Source organism: Brachyhypopomus gauderio, chromosome 16, assembly GCF_052324685.1.
Source record: "Brachyhypopomus gauderio isolate BG-103 chromosome 16, BGAUD_0.2, whole genome shotgun sequence".
In the NCBI taxonomy this organism is placed as follows: domain Eukaryota; kingdom Metazoa; phylum Chordata; class Actinopteri; order Gymnotiformes; family Hypopomidae; genus Brachyhypopomus; species Brachyhypopomus gauderio.
In genome coordinates this window covers 18,087,511-18,102,495 of record NC_135226.1, presented here as the reverse complement: position 1 = coordinate 18,102,495, position 14,985 = coordinate 18,087,511, and the positions used below count along the sequence as shown (strand labels likewise).

Genomic DNA, 14,985 nt, shown 5'->3' with positions numbered 1-14,985 from the left:
ATGTCTGATCATAACTGACTGCTGGTTTTACTGATATTGTACATTTTAATTCAATTTCAGTAAAGTTGTAAAACACTTCAGTTTTTACATATTAACTTTTACAAACTGGGAGGTTCAAATGATATACAGTTTGGCTAGACCATCAAATGAGAGTAAATGTATATAGAGGTGCTTTTCTATCATCAAAACACTGGTTAGTTTCTAAGTTACATAGCTATATGCATATAGTATCAAATAAAACTAGGACTACTTGCATACATAGGTTAAATTAATATGATTATTAGGATAGATTATTTTTGGAAGTAATTCAAAGCACATCTATTTACTGTTGCACTTAAAAAAGAGATCCCATGTGACCTACGCTTCTTGACCTAGTCCTGTAACCCTGCTTACAGACGTGTGGTGAATCACTTCCTCATTTTAATATGGTGCTCATATTTAGAAACAGCGTTTATCTGATTTGAAGAGGTAATGGAAAAGAAAGCTGTACTGTTAACCCACTGCTTACTGAAGGTAGAAATATCTCCAAACAATAAGCAGTGACGCTTCTTTAAGACATACTATAACTAAACATACTCCCACTCTGATATTAAGGTCCACTTGCTTGACTGACCAAGAGTTAAAATTACTCATGACGAACACAGCTGTGAAAATGGTTCATAAAGAAAATGACAAGATCTGGAAATATGGCATACATGGAATTCAAAAAGTAACATTCAAGAATACTGCATAGTCATCAAGTGCATGTGGTGCGTGATGTGATGATGGCTTTGACACGGTCTGATCTGCGATTCTCACAGTGGGTTTGTGTGTGTGTGTGTGTGTGATTTTGTACATCTATTTGGAAAGTGTAAACCATGCTGGGCTCAACATTCCTGAGCAGTTCCTCTTATCCACTCATCTAAAGGAGCCACTGGTTCATCAACGTCCAGGATAAGAATTTACATCAAACGTTTTTTTTTCTCAAATACATCATCTAGTGCAGAATTCTATACATAAATTGTAAAAACTGTAAAAATTATAAATTGGTTTATGAAGCAGATCCTTTGCTTCAAAATTCGACTGATAATTATTTGCAATAGTCAGTGAAACCTTACTATGAGGCGTCACGTCCTCTTTAAATGATCTGACCGTAGCCAGACTGACTCCCCTCGGTGGGTGAAAAGGGTCATCAGAAGCACTTTTCTTTTGCACAAAATTTCATTTTGAGGAGGAGCCCAAAGTGGCAGAGAGAGCAAACATTTATGGAACACGACATATGTGCTGCTTGCACGGGTCTCGAAAGTTTGCTTAAGCCAGGAGTCTGATGGCACCGTTCTCAGAGCCCAGCAGAAGGAGTCTCTTGGTGGGCAGCACAGCCAGGCTCGTGAGGGTGCCCCGGAAGTTCTCGGAGCTAAGCTTGGTGCTGCTGACTGGGCTGGCTGAGATGTTCATCATGGAGTACACCCCTATCTTATTGGCTACAGTGCCAGCCACAATTTCAGCACCATAAAGGTCAAAGGCGTGGATGGGGTCAGAAGGAGTCCTGTACAGGTGGACAGGTTTGTGCTCAAGGTCTTTCCACACCATCAAAGTGTGATCAGTGGAGGAACTGATCAGCAAATTCCCTTCTGCAGCCTGCAAGACACACACACACACACACACACACACACATACACAGAAAAGAATGAATGGAAGAAGATTATTTTGTATTTACTTCCAGAACAGAGTTAAGGATGCCAAGCCAGTGTCAAGACACACTGACTTCATAGCACAGTGATCAATAAATACCAGCGTAATGGAGACCCTGGCCTGTGAGTAATTATAAGCATGGCTCATAACAGTCTCCCTAATGAGTAACCCGTGTCCATATTTGTCCAAACCAGGGCCTGCAGAGGCAGAATCCTTGACCCTGATTATAGAGGTTAAATAAAGTTTGTTTTGCTGTAGTCTCATGTTGACTGCTTCTGAGCAAACCGAAAAGGTACAACTTCTGCTCACCATGTAGAAAGCTCAGCACTACGGCCCATTTACAAACCAAATAAGGTAAAGAGGGCGGGGCTAGTTCATTAACAGTCATCTACCCAAGCTCCTCCCATTAAAAAGTCACTATTAGGGCTTTTTATACTCGCAGAAACTCTGAATAGTCAATGGCAAGTAAAACATTCAATTATCTGGATACATTAATACTGTTTGTGAAGGACGGCATTAATTGTGATTATTATTATTACCACCACCACATTAGAGTACAAAAGTTCAGCTGGGAAAAGGCATTTAAAAAACACGACCTTCAATAATATATGGAACACGCTTTAGAAATCCCTAGGTGCGGTTTCAAAAGAGATCACTAAAATGTAAACATTGTGCAATTAGGGGCCTGCAAGTTCCTCTTACTCACAGTTGTTAAGACATTCTGAGAGCAGGATGTCTTAATATCTTGTTATTAACAACCCCTCCTATTCTGAAGCCCAAAAGCAGAAAGTCTGTCTGATCCATGATTAGTGCGCATGACCTGTTCTGACTTCTGTCTGCACCTGACCTGATTATGCACAACAAGAGTTACTCAGTTCTACATCATACAAATATGGTTCATTATTTACACATATACATTTACAACATGTGTCAAACACACTTATCCAAAGCATACTAATAAGATATATGTAGTATAGAATGGAACAGAACCCACAACCTCCAGTTGTAGACCCATGCTTTACCAGTGGAGGCCACCGGGGGGCGTTGAACACTGCTGGTGGGCACATCCATTTACTTCTGCGCTCTCATTTGAATGCGCACTCATCAACAAGGCATCAGCACCAGACGGTATGCCGTGTCGGGTTCTTAAGCTGTGTCACGAGCAGTTAGCCGTGGTCTGTACAGACGTTTTTAAAGCTTCATCGTCTATTGTACTGACAAGTTTTTAAAACATGTTTCATCATTCCTGCACTGAAAAATTCTGTTCCATCTAGTCTGAACGATCATTGTCCCGTAGCAACTCACGTCAGTGGTGATGAAATATCTGGTAAAGTCATATTTGTATAGTAAAATTTCAAAGTGATCAGATTCCTTCCAATTCGATTATAGACAGAATAGATCAGTATCACACACTGTTCCACTGGTTTGCATACAGCCTTGAAGCATCTTGACAGGAGAAACACGTTAGAATATGATATGTAGATTATAGTTCCACTTTTAATACAATAATTCCTGCAGGATTGTTAAGATACAGTAACAATTATGCATTTAAATATACAGATGCCACTGCTAAGATTGGTCAGATGACTAATGAGATTGAAACAATGTACATATCTGAAGTGTAATAATTTGGAACTAAATTTTAATAAATCTAAATAAATCTAAGCTTATTCGTAATTCTAGAAAGGAATGTAATACACACAGAGCTCTCGTGATAAACAGAGACAGTGTGGAGGTTGTAAACACTGCGTTCAGGTGTGCACACATCCAAGGATCTGAGCTGGGAAAATCAAGACTTTTGTCCTGCTTCTGGTTTGTTTTCACCAATACCACCAGGAAAGAGACACGGCTGTCTGCGTGCTAGAACCATGAGGTTTAAAAACAGCTTTTTAATCCCCAAGTTAGTAAGGCGTTGCATATTAAGCACAAATGAATGAATCTATATAATGTCTGTGGCTGGATATGCAGTACTGTATGTATGTACTGTGTGTGGAGGTGGATGCTTGAATGTTTTAACACTCGTAATATGTGATCTTGTTATGTACAGAAAGAGATGCACCATGACTTGGACCTTTCGTTATTTTGGGGCGCCTGTGTCAGAAGTACATAATTAAACACTGGGTATGCTCACACCTTCATTTGCAGGATATCCCCCTCGTGAGCAGGCCAGCTGCGCAGAATCAGGCCCGTCCGCGCGTCCAGCAGCACGATGAAGCCGGAGGAGAAGCCGACGGCCACCGTCCGCCCCCCGGGGCTCACGGCCAGGCAGCGGATCAGGCCCGCGCTCATGTGGTTGTAGGCCAGGCGAAACTCGTGCTGAGGACGGAGAGAAGGGAAGGACCATCAGCCCCGCAGAGGCACATCAGCGCCGTTGGTTTGACCAGGCGTGGACGAACAGGCCGTACCTGCAGGCCGGGCTTGCGCGGGTCTATGAAGCGGAGGACGGAGTCGGCGCTGGCGAACAGGACGCTGCAGTGAGGCGCGGGCATGGTGGTGATGGCCGTGATGGGGTTCTTACCGTCCAGAGCTTCGTAAGAACGAATCTGCTTGCCTTGACGCAGAAACGAAAGGCAAATATATAAAACACTTCCTTAATCACTACGTACCGTTCAGCATTCGTATATCTAGCGTCCGTTCTTTTTTTAAGATAATGCGTAAAGTACACCAGTAACAAATCCCGTGTGATGTCGGGATGACGGCCTCTCACCGGAGAACTGGTCCCACAGGTGCACGGTGCCATCGCAGCTCACCACCTCCTGCAAGGCCTCCAGCTGGGCGACACAAAACACGGACTTCCGGTGGTCCGCGTACGTTAACCGCGGCTCCACGTCCCGGGTGCCGTCGCCATGATTGTACAGCGGCCACAGCTTCACGGTCTTGTCCTTGCTGGCGGACAGGAAGTAGTCCTCGCCGGCCAGCGGGGCCAGGCACTTGACGGTGCCCGAGTGGCCCGGGAAGCTCTGCAGGCGGATCTGGTGGAAGTGGAAGTGCGGGTCCTGCTGGTTGAGGCCAATCTCGTACTGCCAGTATGCCAGCCAGTTGCCCTGCAGCGAGCGGCCGCTGCGTGGGAGCTCCTGCTTCAGGGCGCTGTCCTCCGGCGTGTGGCTCAGCACCCAGGAGGACGAAGACGCGGAGGGGGCGGGGACGGCCGACGAGGGGGCAGCCGGCCCTGCTGAAGGCGGGTTGGCCAAATGAGGCCTCCCCCAGGCATCCATAGACGACAGGTTGGGGCTGCCACCGGGGTCGGCGTCCCGCGACACTTGGATCCGGTTTCCCACTACTTGACTGCCGAAGATGCTGGACTCGAGCAGGCTGTCCCCGCCCAGAGGGGTGGAGGCGGAGGAGGGCGTAGGGAAGACGCCGCGGCCGATGTGGTGGCCCAAGTTTGGGGAGAGGCTTATGGGGCAGGGGGATGGTTCTGCTCGCTGACCGCTAGGCAGATTGAACTCCGGGATAACTGGGTTTGCTCTGTCCAGGTAGGACTGAGCCTGACTCCACACCAGTTCATAGTTGGGAACCAGTTTGCGAATTGCTGCATCGCCTACCAAAACAAGCAAAAAAATCAGCATTAATATGATGATGCCATAGCAGGAAAAATACCCAGACAGGAAGGTCTTCCATGTGCTTGGTACAAGAACAGCGAGGCTCGCAACACCAGGTCATGGGTTCAATTCCCGCTCTTACTGTCAAACTGAACTCAGTTTGTCTGGATAAGAGCATCGTGTGCCTCACCAATGAGACAGTAGAAGGGTGTGTAGGAGACGTATGCCATCTCTGGGTTGAACACCGCCTGCAGCTCCTCCAGAACACCCAGCTCACAGCTGACCTCGGTTCCCTGAGGAGTGCAGACATCGAGGTACACGTATTCTCCAACCTCTCTTCGGGGAGCGGTCTCCATCTGTACAGCAAAATGACACATCAAATCCTCACACATCTGGAGCTAAAGCAAACGAAACTCATCATTTTCTCCCTTTGAAAACAAAGATCAACAGCAAAGCGGCATTGTAACGATTCAGTTAATGATCCGAGAGTCGAACCATGTTCACATTTATAGTGGAAGTGGCTTTGATTGTGGTTTTTTTTCCTTCACACCTACACACGACACAGATTTCAATCGTATTTGAGCTGCTCTCATACGTGGTCTTCATTTGAATCATGGTTCTTTCATTTCCGCTCATCTCAGCACCACCACTACTTCCTTCTTTTGTACAATTCTACATTTTTCCCCCTTTTTCACTGACTGTACTGCTCCAAAGCTTTACTACAAGCAACCTGGTACAAATACCTTTTCATGGCCATTGTTGCCATCACTATAGTATTCATTTGGCTTTCACGGAACCTTTATAGTCCATGCATGAGAGCTTGGCACGCACATGACATTGTTTTTGCAAATGTTGCCTGTTCACAGTGATGACAAATACCAGATCACTCAAGCAGGAATGTGAACAGTCAAGTCAACAAGATCGCATCTCGGCCAAGATCTGGAACTGCGAATGAAGCAGTGTAATATAAATAGTCCTGTCGCCAAACCGTACATAGCAATAATCTAATATCTGGCAGTGAACGTTTTTATGTTAGTTACCTGAGTCTGAAGGGTCTGCAGAAAAGAGAAGACTTGAAAGAACTGGTAGAGGGTGTCGGTCATGTGTTGTATCATCATCTCCTTCCCAATGCGCAGACAGATTAGTACCAAGAGGCTCAGGGTCTTCAGACACACGGCTGCACGGGTCTGCACTCCACTGGGAAAGCTATGCACAGAGTAGAAGCAAAATTAGCAGGGGGAATATCTGAGGTGTTCCCGCAGTATCCGGTTACAGGCCGGGGTCACGTGGAAAACAAGAACGCAAGTACAAGAGATCCATGCGTGAGACGCTACCCCATTTTGGGCGTGGTGAGCAGGTTGAGCAGTGGCAGTAGAACGTCCTGATTGATCTTCATCAGCATGTCCATTAGGGTCGTGTCTGACAAGAAAACGATGATCTTCTGGGTCAGCACCACCGCGCCCAGAAGGCCCGCTTCCTTCCGAGAGTTCAGACGACACGAGGGGGGCGGACAGACCTCGAGAGGGTCGAGAAAGAGCACGTGTTCATTACATCATCACACGCACTACCATCATAGCTTTCGAGGACGGGAACACAAAAAATGTATTCATCACACAGTGGTAGCTTATAACAGCAAGGAAACTGAGCACACTCTGATTGTTTTCAAGTCATTAGCCATTATACAGTTATTGATTGATCACTGAACGGACCACTCAGTTTTTACAAGGCACACTGAAAGTTGCTGTAGTTGCTGAGAGAAGAATACCATGCTCATCAACTAGATATTCAGCCAACGAAAAGTCATGTGAGGAATTCTGAATTAAGCAGCCATTTTCCTGCTGACAGCAAATAACTGCTCACTAAGCCAAAAGATAACCAGTCATCACCTCACATAAGATGAAGATGTTTTCTTTAGCTAAAGATTTGTTTCTACTAACATTTACAGAATGCAATAGATTCATGGTAATTTTACCCTGAATTCAGGCCTGAAAAATATGGTGGAAACAAGACTGATTTTCAAGATAAATGCAGAATGCTTTCATAAGAATTTATATATTATTTTTGATGGTGTGACCACAGGTTTATTACTGGCGCAGTGTGTCAATGTGCACAGTTATTTTGAAAGTGCTCTGTGTTGCTGAATGATATTACTTTACTATTTGTAAATTACTTTTTTTCTTTCTTTGATGATGATTAATTGTTAATTGTTGTTATTGTGGTTGTGTGTTATTTGTCTATTTGTGTGAAATATATAAAAAGTTAAATTAAAATATGCAGTCAGTCATAAATAAAGTAGATTCCCACACTCAAGCATTTAAGTAAGTTTGAACAGATAATTCACCAAAGTCTTACCAGGTAACCAATGTATGGGAGGTACTGATAAGTCAAAACCGGTTCTCCATACAGGTGTGCTATGTAGATGAGACAATCAAGAACTGGCTTTGCTGTCTGGTCACCAACAATTGATTTCTTTTCATACACACTCCCCACAGATTCAAGACCACACTCCTCAGTTGCATTTGGCACAAACTGGTGTTTCTCGGGCCCTACAGGAAGAAAGAAGCAAGCATTGTAAAATAAAACTGGATTACTGGCAACATGACGAATGTAAAAAGCAATGACACTTCTGAGGGTGTGCCCGCACCAGTTCTTACCTATGTAGCAAGTATTTAGCAGCCTCAGCAGATTTCGAGCCACATATCGAGAGGTTACTGTAGGTCCCAATTTAGCAGAAAGCCATCTGACAGTCTTGCAAACGGTGTCTGTAAACGGTTAACATTTAGTGAGCAATTCTGAACAACTGATCATACAATACCAATATTTATGAACACTGAAAATAAAAATAATATCTAAAAAAAATAAATAAATCAGACACTTTAGTGTATATAATCAATGAAAGAAAAGCATTTTCAGAAAAGCTTACCCAATAAGATCTTGTGCTCTTTTTCCTCAGAGTCCTCCGAGGGGTCTTGCTCATCTTCCTCCTCCACCATGCTTTTCTCCGATTCTCCTTGTGCAATTCCATTCATGAAGTCCCCCTCTAGAGTGCCAACTGTGGTATCCGAATCCTCTGTGCAGCCAGAGAGAGTGAGTTCAAGACCGGGAACGTTCTGTACTACGCCCTCCAACGCCTCCTCTTCCTCATCCAACTCTCCTCCATCTTCTCCGTCACTGCCCTGCTTCAAGTCCTGACTGCTGTCAGCAGACTTTATACTCGCACGATCTTTGGTGGAGTCTCCATCTCCGATGGATGTCTCGCTAGCACTGCTCTTGTCACTTAGTTTCCCCATACTGAGAGCCTCCTGGTCTTGGTCCTTGTTTGCAACAAGGCCCTGCTGTTTAGCAGCACTTCCAACGCCTGGCACAGCCGATCCATTATTGACATAAAAGCCATTTTGGAAGTCCTCACCTTCAGCCAGAAAGACCTGGTCACTGAGACTGATGCCCGAAGAATAGTCCACAAGTCCTGGGTCTCCAACACTGCCCACACCTCCACCACCAGCCCCACTCCCGCCTCCTACTTTGCCAGCCGTGGCAGCCGACGACGGTCTTCCATTTTCACACTCGTATTCTTCCTCTTCTCCCAAGCCACCTACAGCACCCCTTAAGACTTTAGGTCCATCCCACTCGTTGCCTGTGCCGGTGCTGCAGCTCTCAAAACCAGTGATGACCTGGAGTACGTGAGGCAGGAGACTGGAGAGAAAAGCTTGCAAGCCCAACCGCACAATAAGCTGCAGCACAAAACAGTCTGTGTAGAGGTAGAAACGTCCACGGAGACAGCGCGGGTTCTCGTACACACCCACCAGTGGTTTTATCAAGTATTTTGACGCGTTGCGAGGCCCGAGTACCCTGGAGACGGGCTCAAATAGGTACCAGGCGGCGTAGACGGCCGTTGACTCCTCCGTCATTAAAGCGAGCACAAAGGGTAAGAGAATCTCCAGGCCCTCCGCAGTGATATCGGCTTGCAGGAGAGTTTGGAGCTGTTGCCACAAGTTGAACACGACATCCCGTCCCTGAATGGTGTTGATGGACTGCATCTTGGAATGGTAAGAGAAAATGAATTGATGCAGGGACGGAAAGTATTCTGGAAAGGGTAATGGAGAAAGGACTGGACTAAGGAACTGCCAGGGGTTTGGTGGTGGAAGACCCTCATATACTGGGTCATATTTAAAAAGACGTGGTGGACAGAGGTTCAGTGAATCAGTCTCGGATGTGTGTTTGTGAATCTGCAGAAGGCTCTGAAGTGCATGATGAAGGGGTAGAGGTACATCTCGAAGACTGGCGACGCAAAGCTTCATTACTGCCTTATAACGGTCACACAACGGTGTACCGGGCTTTGCACCTGGCAGTTTTGAAGAATAAAATATTTCTGCAGTAAAGACGCCCAAGGCTTGCATGTCTCTGTGAAAGAGGTCTACAAAAGACAGAGGTGCCATTGATACAGTGTTGTCCCCATCCATTGAACAATGAACTTCGGAGTGTAATCCTTTAACCAGGAAATTATTCAGCTTCTCTAACTCTTCTAAAGGCTGCAAAGGTTTGAATCCTTCAGGCAAGCTTATTTTGAAATCGTCTACGTTAGTGGCAGTAAAACCCTCTTGCTTCTTAATACTGGAAGTTCCTCTCTGAAGACCAGCACCCCTAATTCCTGGTCCCAATACATTTGTGGCACTGCCTGATGTTTCTGCAGGAAACGAACTGTGAGAGGGAGACACTGCCAAAGCAGTGTGCTCTCCAATCACTTTCCCCACGGTGCTCACAACAGGCACCGTTACAGCCGATGTAGCAGAAACTGAAGCACTTAAGGAATCGAGAGCTTCTGTTCCTTGCTCAAGCTCTTCATCCCGGTCAACCAACGTCCAACCACTAGACTCACATCCAACTGCCTCTGGGACCATTCCATCCACGCCTTCCATTGGGGCATCGAGTTGTGGGATTTGCCATGTGGACACACTGACAGGACCAAAGATCGGCGGTTCTGCTGGTGAATACTGATAAGGTGCGAGGCGGGGTGGGTGAGGCTGATCGAACAGCTGAACCACTCCATAGCTACTCAGATGGGTGTGGTTATCCACCAAGTGTAAGCATACGTTTTTAGCCTTCACAGCTTCTTTACCCGACAATTTGTAACCAAACGTCAGGTCAATCCAGTGGTGTAGCTGCTGGGACACTTCACGGCTCTCCAAGAGGCGTCTGTGGACCGCAATGAATTCCTCGGAAGAGCTACACCACGGAGGCACATCAAGATCTGGCATGTCCGGGTGAATGGAACGGAATATGGAAGGATCTGTATAGAATTCCGGAATGCATTCATCTGGAGTCCAACTCTGAATACGCTCCATGCTAGCTGGGTATTCATTGGGCTCCCACTGGGAGCGAACATGGCTACATAGAACAGATTTGGGCGTTTGTCTAGCTTTGTAGACATAATAGGTGATGTCTGATAGAACATCTGAAATATGATGAGGTACATGGAGATGATCCGACTGCCCTGAACCACTAGGACAAACCGATGCGCCCAGATCAGACGGAAAGACATTTCCACCACCTCCACCAGCCACGGCTGCTGCGAGGGCTTCTTTGGTCATTTCATAGGTAAAATCTAGTTGTTTGTCACCCTTATTCAGACGAAACTTTGACCTCCGGAGATCACGGAATTTCCCATACGGCACAGTGAAATCCACAACCCAGGGTAAAACGGGGTGATAGTTAGGGTCGCCCTCACGTCGTCCCGCTAGTCGATTCAACTCCATCAAATAACTGAAGTTGCTGACTCTACCATACACCCAGTCCAGAACCAAAGACTTGAGGTCACCCACACAGTCCTGACAGTGCTGTTCACCAAAATATTTTAGTACATTTAAACTTTGTGGCACTTGTCTTGCTGTTGCAGACTCTTCCGCAGGCTTGTCCTCTCCCAGTTGTTCATAATGTGCAAGCGATATCTTGAGACGACTGCAGAGCTGCTCGTCAATAGCTACGTCCTGCAAAGAGAGCTCTCCACAGGACAGTCCTGATCCATGGCACTCACGCATTGCTATGAGCACTTGGTACAAAATGAACAGCACCTTGGCATTGCTGTTTGCAAGCTTAGCTGGACTGAAGGTGACGATGTCATGAAGAGAATATTGAGTGTATGGGAGAATGACGTACAACACCTCGGCTGACTCAAGCAAGCATTCAGCTGGGAGCACATTTGGACACAAGGTTTCTGCGTTTTGCTTGGGAGCAGAGAAACCGGATGATAGAAGACACTCTTTGTTTTTCTCTCTGGCTGGAGAGAGGGATGGTGAAACCCGGTCAGTGGAGAGAAAAGTGCTACCGAACAGTTTCTGCAATGCCTGGCGAACAGCATCGGCAGCTGACACCTGTATTTGTTCAATAGGTCCTGCATATGGTTGCACGTGCTTCATATATGCTTCATGCCACAGATTCCTATAAAACGCAAAAATAAACTTCAGCTCTAACATGAAGGGAATTTTTAGAAAATAATAATTTACAGCTTGAAGGTGACATTTACATTTACAGCATTTGGCAGACGCCCTTATCCAGAGCGACTTACATTTTTATACAAGTGAGCAATTGAGGGTTAAGGGCCTTGCTCAGGGGCACCTCAGTCATGGCCTCAGGTCTGGGAATCGAACCCATGACCCTCCGGTCACAAGACCAGTTCCCTAACCACCAGGCCATGACTGCCATGACATTTGCACATATATACTGCAGACCTGCCAGTACCACAGGACTTCGGCAAAACAAGGGAAAATAGTGTATATGGCTTGTTTCAGATTTACACTAGGATTTAATGCTCCTTAAGAAAGGTCTTGGAGTCAACTGCACAATGGAATGAAAATGTAAATTATATTATGGAATGTTAATAGAGAAAATTCACACACAAAAATTCAAATTGTGCCTTTGTGCTTTCCACAAGTGACTCTTTACTCATGCTGACCAACTATACCTGATGTTGCACTGCGACACCTCCTGCATCTGTCTCATGAAGGAGTCCTGGGAGAGCGCCCCCCCCTGGCAGACAGGGTCTTTGGCAAGCCTGTATCCCAGCTTGCTTTTCCTTAGGCCCTGGATGCAAACACGGGTCCAGCCAGGTGGAAGCTTTACCTGAGTGCGCTGCAGAAGAGTGCGGACATCTCCGTCACTAACGCACTCGTAACGAGCACAGCGAGTCACTCTCCTGTCCCTCAGTGCCATCACCCAGCGGGTCGGAACAAGTGCCACCAGTTCGTGCGGTCGCGGCCCAGGTCCAATCTGCCGCTGGTCAACTCCCATGTCCCTCTCAAATGCTGAGGTCAACCACTCCATGGCAAACTCTTATGTTTTAACCAGAGCAAGTCCAAGTCTTGCAGTCGAGGTGTTAACCCGCTCCTCAAGAAGAGGAACTGCGTGGCCCTCCTATTTCCCCATGAGAAGTTTAGAAATAGATGGACCAGTTGCTTCAGCGATCTCTGAATTTCTGTGGAAATAAAACACAAGATGTAAAATGCGCGACAATAATACAGTAATACTTGAGAGAGCACATCACAAAAACATAGTCGTCATACAGTGTAAACTCTGATGTGCATACCAAAAGTTGGTGGCATTCCAAACACTATTCTGGGATCATAGCCTGTTCGCTTCATGAAAACATCCATGACATACATGCCATTTCCCTCTCATTATCAATCATGATTGAACATCCATTTGGTTTGAGAAGATTCGGCGAAAGAAAGCACAAGACATGAACTTTCCTCAACCACACAGCAGCACAACAGAGTCACACCACACACACGGTTCACTCCACTCCACTCATTAAGTGTAACATTTTGGGGGCATGTTAGTTGCTCGACACCAGTAAAGTTACACATTAAAATACCCGTTACCCGTATGACTAGACATTTAAACACCGAAACAGACTAATTTAAACAACAACCGCAAATGTTGGTCAAGACACTAAAACAATATCGACGCTGGCCAGCTAGCCAAACAGCGTAGCTAGCAGCTAACAGGCTAACAAGCTAGCAGCCCCTTACCTCTGTGGTCAGGTGGTCAGAAACTGTTGTGCATAACAGTTGGTGTCATTATTACACGCCCCATGGCTCCCCGGCGCATTGATGTAGTCTAACTACGCCAGACAATTTTGTTGTGACATCCAGCGGAGATTCGCGTGGAAAATATTCAACTGGAGGACTTTGGATTCTGAGGAGCTGACAATGTTTTTGTATCCTTCGAGGATGACAGGAGCCATGATGTTGAGTTTGGGAGCACGTGACTCTCACGTGCGCGTGCGCGTGCAGCACGATGGTGTCGACATGCGGATTTACCGTCTCGAGCGGCCGCGAGACCTTATAGTCCCACAAACTGGTTTACAGATTTACGCATTAGTGTCGCTGACGCTCGATATCAACAACTTTTCAAAATCCTCTCAACCACTCATGTGACTGTGAAAATATCCCTCATTTTTTTTGCTTTTACGAAGATTTGCCATAACCTAAAACAAGGCAATAATATATATATATATATATATATTTATTTATTTAAGCGCATATTATTTTTATAGCAGATTTAAACGTCTACTTTTTCATACAATCTGGTTCTTCCTCCTATTAGTTCAGAAGCACTTTGCTTGCAAATCTGTTGAAGGACCTCTGTCCGAAACGTCCTGTTTCTCTGTCACAGAAATGTCATTTGATGCACTTGGAGCTTTTCTTCAGACTTCCTTGGCGTTGCAGTTCCTCATGCTTTCAAGCGCTCATGTGATTACGAGCGGGTTATTCTGAGCACTCTTTGCAATGGCTTGTTAGGGAAACCAATTCAGTTGCTTGCAGTTACAAGTTCACATTCACTTACTCAAATCGTTTCTTTCTGTAGTTTATGGCCATGAACTCAATATTACAACGGAATTTGGCTGATCTATGATAATGAATTACAGCTAAGCTTTGGTATGAAAATAAAGCATACTACAGAGAAATATACTTTTCTCCCACAAGGAGGCGGTATACTCAAATTCAAATAGTAATCACACACCATTACACTTGTTTCTGTGAACTAGTTAAAGGTTACGGGTTTTCACCATTGCCTGGGAAACGTTACAACAATCGCATTATATAAAACTAACGGAATACGTAAAAGTCTAACAGTTAGATTTACTACACAGAAAGCCTAGGTTTTCATTCAAAAAGACCCAACAAATGCAGGCTCATGTGAAGTGTTGTCCTGCACCTGAAATGTGTGCAATCTATAACGAGACACCTTCCGTCAGGGATCGTCCCGCTGTCCAGTTATCCGCGCTTTAGCGGTTCACGGTCACCCCCGCTTTAAATCAGTTTGCGCCTATATGCTTCATTTTACGGTATTACGAAGCCACACGAAGGCCGTCTATGCACAGCAAAACACCTCCCTGTGTGTTGAGGAGCTTCAGTGTAGATACGCACTTTTACTACATTCATAAGTGCTTTACTTGATTTAACTAATGTACTTGCATCATTACATTAAACACAGTAATATATTTCAATTGCTTAATAAACACTGAACAAAACAGTTTTAATGTTTGTCTGAAATGTATTGTAGGGCTTGACTATGCTGGAGCTCAACCATCCTGCCAACTGAGCAGACTGTTAGCAGCATAATATACCAGTTTTTAATCAGTCTACATTTAAATCCTTGTATTTGTAATGATGTATAAATATATATTTAATTCTGAAAGTGTAAACCTGTTTACATGAATAGTTATATAATATTATAATAGCATTATATAATGCCAAAATAATACTACCACACA

The 14,985-nt window shown here is 45.2% G+C and overlaps 1 protein-coding gene across 2 annotated transcripts; it reads right to left on the bottom strand.

Moving 5' to 3' along the window:
- Positions 1 to 8: 8 nt before the first annotated feature.
- wdr81 (WD repeat domain 81) lies at positions 9 to 13,491 on the bottom strand. 2 transcript variants are annotated; one of them, XM_076975852.1, is made up of 12 exons: positions 13,238 to 13,491; positions 12,172 to 12,681; positions 8,137 to 11,648; positions 7,868 to 7,975; positions 7,566 to 7,759; positions 6,548 to 6,729; positions 6,254 to 6,419; positions 5,404 to 5,569; positions 4,379 to 5,212; positions 4,077 to 4,222; positions 3,805 to 3,987; positions 9 to 1,617 (listed from the first exon to the last, which is right to left on the bottom strand). In XM_076975852.1, the coding sequence occupies exons 2-12, from the start codon at positions 12,528 to 12,530 to the stop codon at positions 1,291 to 1,293; spliced, it is 6,177 nt and encodes a 2,058-aa protein (XP_076831967.1). In that variant the 5' UTR covers positions 12,531 to 12,681; positions 13,238 to 13,491; the 3' UTR covers positions 9 to 1,290. The 2 variants fall into 2 exon arrangements, with proteins under 2 accessions (XP_076831967.1, XP_076831968.1); XM_076975853.1 differs by lacking the exon at positions 13,238 to 13,491 and adding an exon at positions 12,793 to 13,202.
- Positions 13,492 to 14,985: the final 1,494 nt, after the last annotated feature.

Excerpts from the sequence above, each read along its gene's own strand:
- wdr81 (XM_076975852.1), bottom strand. The coding sequence starts at position 12,530 with ATGGAGTGGTTGACCTCAGCATTTGAGAGGGACATGGGAGTTGACCAG. Across the intron at positions 6,730-7,565 it reads TCCCATACATTGGTTACCTG|GTCTGTCCGCCCCCCTCGTG; the intron begins GTAAGACTTTGG and ends GACCCTCTCGAG. Across the intron at positions 4,223-4,378 it reads CCTGTGGGACCAGTTCTCCG|GCAAGCAGATTCGTTCTTAC; the intron begins GTGAGAGGCCGT and ends TTCTGCGTCAAG.